The sequence below is a fragment of the Rhincodon typus genome, chromosome 2 (assembly GCF_021869965.1).
Source record: "Rhincodon typus isolate 14 chromosome 2, sRhiTyp1.1, whole genome shotgun sequence".
NCBI classification, from domain to species: Eukaryota; Metazoa; Chordata; class Chondrichthyes; order Orectolobiformes; family Rhincodontidae; genus Rhincodon; species Rhincodon typus.
In genome coordinates, this window is record NC_063333.1 from 50,226,761 (window position 1) to 50,233,509 (window position 6,749).

At 40.1% G+C, this 6,749-nt stretch overlaps 1 protein-coding gene across 1 annotated transcript in view; it reads left to right on the forward strand.

The window, feature by feature from the left end:
• Positions 1-6,749, forward strand: part of LOC109911903 (tomoregulin-1-like) — a 192,526-nt gene extending 185,777 nt beyond the window's left edge. Inside the window, exons 9-10 of the mRNA XM_048613902.1 lie at positions 2,902-3,060; positions 5,499-6,749. Of these exons, the coding sequence (XP_048469859.1) occupies positions 2,902-3,060; positions 5,499-5,589 (250 nt within the window). The 3' untranslated portion in view covers positions 5,590-6,749. The remainder of the gene's footprint in view (positions 1-2,901; positions 3,061-5,498) is intronic.

Below are 6,749 nucleotides of genomic sequence, written 5' to 3' on the forward strand. Positions count from 1 at the left end.
CAGCAGGCCAAGCAGCATCATAGGAGCAGAGAGGCTGACGTTTCGGGACTAGACCCTTCATCACCTTAACCTTCTCTGCTCTATAGAGAACAAAGCCAATTTATTTAATTTGAAAAGGATGATGTATTGTTAGTTATCTTTAGATGTAGTGCAGAAAGGAGAGGCGAAATTTGTGGGACATATATGCAATTGAATACATTCAACATTTGATGAGCCCACAGTCTGCTGTTTCATTAGAAAGATACAGAAAGAGAGAGACAGCTGATGGTGAGTTTAACTTGAGGGTCAAAATGTCTCAAGTAAGGGGCAAAGTTGAGAAGGCAGGGCCTTCCTTCGTAGTGACCTCAGCTGGTTCAGTGGCATTCTGCTTGCCAAACCAGCCGTCCAACAACTGAAGTGATCATCAATTGTAGTTCGCACATTTTATTGGCAGGTCTGGATTTAGTTTTGAAGTCACAATTAGAACAAATGCAAGTGCTTGTCATATGGTCCCATCTGGAGGATCTTATGACCCCTTTAACTCCGGGACTGGTTGCTTCTACAACACTGCCGTAAGAAATGGCCAAGTGGAAACATTAAAGTAGCCTTTAAATGTTCATCCGCAGGCAGGGAAATATCTTACAAAAAATGCCCTCAAAGGTTAGAGTTTGATTAAAGTCACTGTTAACATTGAAAAGAAAATGTTTTGAACATCTGCAGTTAAAAACCCAACTAAAGTAAAAAAAAATCCACTGCATTGATAGAAGCAGTTACGGTTTCAGGAAGTATGTTGTTTCCCACAGCCTTTCATTACCACTCATAGAAATGATAAGAAGTGGACAAAATGTGGAACTTAATTAATATGATGGATTTGATCTTAAATTCAACCTATGTAATTATTATGACTGTTTTGAACAAAATGAATAATCAATGGTCTAGTGGACATCACACTATCTAACGTAATACTCGGCCATAGGTTCGTATATTAACACATAAAATAGGAGCAAAAGTAGATCATTCAGCCCTTCAATCCTGCACTGCCATTCAACAAGGTCATGGTTGATCATTTGTGTTTTGAATTCCACATTCTCCTCTATCCCAATAACCTTTGATTCCCCTGCCTAAAAAGAATCTACCTCCACCTTCAAAATATTTAATGACTGTGTCTCCACCACCTTCTGTGTTTTAATGTTGCACAGCCCTTTGAGAGAAAAAATTAACTCTGTCTTCACTGTCCTAAAAAGGTGACCTTTAATTTTGCCTCTGAGCTCTAGTCTCATCCACAGGAGGAAACATCCTTTGCACACCCACCTTATCAAGACCACTCAGAACCTTATAAACGTCAGTCAAGTCATCTCTCATTTTCTAAACTCCAGTGGATCGAAGTCCAGCCTGTCTAACCTATCCTCATAACACAGTCCACTCTAAGGTTCCGCATGGTAGACTAATTAGTAAAGTTAGATCACGTGGGATTCAGGGTGAGCTTGCCAATTTGATACAAAATTGGCTTGACAGTAGGAGACAGAAAGTGATGGTGGAGAGTTGTTATTCTGACTGGAGTCTTCTGACCAGCGGTGTTGACAGGAATTGGTACTGGGTCCACAATTTTGTTTGTAATTATATAAATGATTTGGATGAGAAAATAGTAGGCATGGTTAGTAACTTTGCAGATGACACCAAAATTGATGGTATAATGGACAGTGAAGACGTTTATCTAAGATTACAAAGAGATCTTGATGCACTGGGGCAATAAAGTGAGGAGTGGCAAATGGAATTTTAATTTGGATAAATGAAAGGTGTTGCATTTTGGTAAAACAAACAAGGGCAGGACTGAGACAATTAATGGTAGGGACCTGGGTAGTGTTATAGAACAGAAAGACTAAGGGGTTCAGGTACATAATTCTTTGAAATTTGCATCACAGGTAGACAGGGTCATTAAGAAGGCTTTGAGTGTGCTTGCCATCTATGCTCAGATCTTTGAGTATAGGAATTGGGACATCATGTTGAGGTTGTACAGGACGTTGGTAAGGCCACTTCTGAAATACTGTGTGCAATTCTGGTCATCCTGAAATAGGAAGGATATTGTTAAACTGGAGAAGGTTAAGAAGAAAATCTACCAGGATATTGCCAGGAATGGAAGATTTGAGTTATAAAAATAGGCTGGAGATGCTGGGACTTTTTCACTGAAGCATAGGAGTTTGAGAGGTGACCTCATAGAAATTTATAAAGTCATGAGGGGCATAGATAAGGAGAATAGCAAAGGTCTTTTCCTTCAGGTCGAGGAGTTCAAAACTAGAGGGCATATTTTTAAGGTGAGAGGAGAAAGGTTTAGAAAGGACATGAGGGACAACTTTTTTTACACAGAGAACGGATTATGTGTGGAATGAACTGCCAGAGAAAGTGGAGGATGGGGGTACAGTTGCAACATTTAAAAGACATTTGGGTAAATACATAAATAGGAAAGGTTTGGAGGGATATGGGCCAAACGCAGGCAAGTGGGACTAGTTTAGTTTGGGAACATGGTCGGCATGGACTAGTTGGACTGAAGGGCCTGTTTCCATGCTGTATGACTCTGTGGCTCTATGGATACTATACCAACCTTTAATTGTTCTGATAGAAGAGATTGGAAAAATAGCAATGATCCATGGTCCTAACGATCAGGTGAGAATACGATCAGACTTGGCCGTGATTACTAACCTCTGTGGCAGTGTAGCCTCATTTTACAGGCAAACTCATGAGAGTCGTTGCCACTCAGGTGTGATGCTGGACGGTGGCTGTGAAACTGTATTTTAGCCCGGTGACTGCAGCTAGGACAAACAGGAAAGCAGACCAGAAGAAAACTGAAACAATAAGTAAACTAAAACATGTTAGGAGGTATATATTTAGATAAAAATGTACTACCTGCTTGTTTTGCCGTTGCAGCTGTGACTCTGGATACATTGGACAGCGCTGTGAAAACAGAGACTTCAGTATTCTATATGTTGTTCCAAGTGGGCAAAAACTTCACTATGTCTTAATTGCAGCAATAATTGGAGCTGTGCAGATTGCCATAATAGTTGCTGTGGTGATGTGTATAACAAGGTAAGCAGAGTACGTTAATAATTCAGCAGAAGAAATGTACAGGAGCTATTTTTACAGCGAGATGTGCATGATTTTAAAAATATTCTTTGCTTTATATAGTTCAACCCTACTCCGCCATTATTTATTCCAGTTCCTAAAGCGAGGTGGCAGGAAGAGAGTTCTTCCCTTTTTGTCTAAATGGATTTGAAGCCACAGAGACCAGTGACACCACTTACGTGGAGTTGCTTTCACAACTGCTTTTGCAAAATACAATCGGTGTCCTACAGCAGCAAAGAACTCCCAGTTCACGTATATAAACAGCTGCCCCGCTCAAAGAGCTGGACTTGATCTTCACCCATTTTCTGGTCCAACAGAAAATTGCCTCAGGCAGGCCTTGCGAATCCAAGAGACAAGCTGCAATAGCCATTTCCCTACCTTGGCTTACAGCTATTATCCCTGCCTTTTTCATGTGTGGTATGGGAGGGCAAAACTTGAAAGTCACCTCCAATAATTCTTTTGTCATTTGTAATGTTATCTTTGTTCCTGTGTCTGGTTATTGTGGAGACTTGTTGTGAGACCAAATGTATATTTCAGTTTCCATTTTGCCCTGGTGATCCCCCCACCTTAATTATTATGATTAATGTAAGTTTCATGCTATATACATGTAGACAGAATTGTAGGTATCACTGTCTGTGCTGTGCCAGTCCAGCTGCTACTCTAGGCCATGCTCAAAAGCAACCGATTCATTCATTTCACCCATTGATTTGTTTTTTCTTTCCATCATTGATCTGGATTTTCACTCCTGGGTCACGTAGTGAGAGTTAGAAAATCTCCAACTTGCTGTACTCATCTTGAGGAAAAACTCCCGAATGACAAGAACTTTGCTTTAGTGGATGGGTGCTGGTGGAGTTAGACCCCCCTCTCCGTTACCTGACATAGATCAGATGTGGCCGTACGGCCTGACTAATACCAAGGCAGCCTATCTAAAAAGCTCACCTATATTCTCTTGTGACTTCTTCCCAATTGTTTTGTTAAAAATTATGGCTGTTAGCCCACACTCATCAAACCCTTTCACTACCCGCCCATTCCCCATGCTCTATCCATGCCCCCAACAACAGCTTCTCATAGACTTCCTCCTCCACTTGGACAGTCTTGGGCCAGTAATTCCTGGGTGGCTGTGGGAATGTCGCATTTCACCAGTGAGGCCTTGAGGGTACTTCCTCTGTCAACCTGGGGTTCGCCTGCCTTTTCGAAGCTGAGCGTACAGCAGCTGCTTGCGCTCGGCCAGTCCAAAATCTAGGCACTGACCACCCTTGATCAGCTACAATGGGCTGGGCATGTCGTCTGCATGACCAATGTCCACAAACTGCTATTGAAACTGTTGGACCAGTTGTTTTTTTGTTAAACTCGATGACACAGGCAGACTTTTGTTTTAAATTTATAAATGGTTGGTGATTTAAACGACTTGAAAGCTTAATCCCCTTTTAACCTGCCAGTATACAGGCTTCTTTTAAATTTCTAAGGAGCTAGCGATTTATGTAAGTTAACAGCTTAACAGTTCTACAGGTCTTACTAACCTGTTGAAAGCTTTTATGATTACTCTCAGTGTTCAGAGCTCCCAAGCTACACGTTAAAGCCCTTGCTACAGCAGAAATGGAGTCTGTTTAAACTCAGCACTGTTTTCAGATAGCCCTGTAGAGTTCAGGTTTCACCTCCTGGCAAAAATGGGATCATTTGGAATTGGGCTGGACTTGCAGATCCTCCCATTCAGTTTTTTAGGCCTGAATAGTCTACTCAAAAATCCTGGCCTTAATGGAGAAAAACACTATTCTTCTTTGGATTGTGCAAGTTAGATTGTGAACTCACTACACACAGAATTTACCCCTTATGTCCTTGGCACAAGCAAGTGCCAATACAATCTCTCAATGCACCAATTTGACAATAGGCAAATGTGTTTTCAATCTGATTTATACCTTCACAAATTGAGGAGGAATGTCACACAAAGCTTATTTGTTTTACATTTATTTGGACTACTTATATGAGCCACATTAAAGAGTTCAGCAGAATAGGATGGTGCTTTTACACATTCAATCTGGATTTGAACGCAACCCACACTCGCATCCATTTGCTAACTGTAAAGTCAGAAATGAAATTAATTTGACAAATACCAACCCAGATTCCCATGGGTACGGAGCAACAAACTAGCCCTACCTCTACAGCAAGTTAATTTTCTAAAAGGTGTCACCAGTGTGAATGGCATGGGAATTGGAAATATCATGTTGTTGCAGCTAAGTTGCCCATTGTGAATAGAAAGAGGCCCTTATTCTGCAAGTGACTGTACTACACCTTACAATGGAGCCTTTGGTCACCTGGGCAAATACAAAAGTCTTACAATGAAAGCAAACAGTAGAAATCTTACAATTATGAAGCTCTGATTATTTTCCTTATTTGGTTTACAGGAAATGTCCAAAAAATAACCGAGGCCGTCGACAGAAACAAAACCTAGGACATTTTAACGCAGACTGCACCACTTCATCAAGGATGGTCTAGTTTATCATTTTTATACCTTTTTTCTTCATTTACCATGTCTCACCAATTGCTGAATTATAAGTGATTTTTCTTTTCCTAAGAAGAAGATTTTTGTTTCAGAGGCCTTGGTTTTCTGAACCTGTGCCAGCATAGGAATTACTGTGTCTGGTGATATGACCAGGATGCTCGAGTGATAGATAAATAAATGACAGTCTATTCATAACTGACAGTTTCACCAGTAGGAGGGTTCCTTGATTTTTAGAAAAAAAAATTCAAACTGAGATGCAGGAACAAGTCAAGATGATACAGCTGGCCTCAAAATGAAATACTAATGAAAGGACCATTTTTGTACTTCACGAGCAGAATTTTGCTCTTTATTTATGCCACTCACATGTTGTGTAATAACCTTGCTACAATGTTATTAATAAATTACAAATGACACTTGAAAGGCAGAGAACTACTTGAAGAAGTTTTAAATAAGGGATTGACGGAACCTGCTAAAGACAGGAGGATTAAAGAAAAGGGAATAAAATGTTTACAACTAACTTTCCTTGCAAGAAACGAAGGGGTTTTTTTGAAGTTATTAGGAAATGATGCATTTTCAAACACTATTTGCATGATTTGTGGAGCTGTGTACTGTGATTAGTTTAAATTCAAAGCTGTTTGGATTGAGTATGTGGTCGACATCTGAGCCGTGCCATTTGGATAACTCTGAGTCCGCAGCTATATTTGACTCCCCTTGGTGTAAATTTAGTAACTCATCAATGTAACTGGTGGTGCTTATGGTGTGTGCCACAGGAAAAAAAGAATTTGTTTTGTAGAACAAGACTTTAGGTTGATCATTTGGTGTATTTATTGAGATTCAAATGGTTTTAAAAGTTGAATTGATACACTGTTATTAGTCACCATCATGCTGTGATAAAATACACTGTAATTATTTAAACATGTGTTGTATTTGAGATTACGTTGCAAACGGTACTAAAATCTCAACAGTGTCACCTACTGGGCATGTGTGTTTAGGGTTGTGGTTTAACAAAGTTTCATGGTTCTGTCACTGCAGTGACAAGGGTGTGAGCTGCCTTTATAACACAATACTGCATTATCCCGAAATTCAAAACAATTTTGACCTCAGCGAAATTAAGTGGTGCCATTCAGTTCTCATCTGATCTGTCAAAATTCTG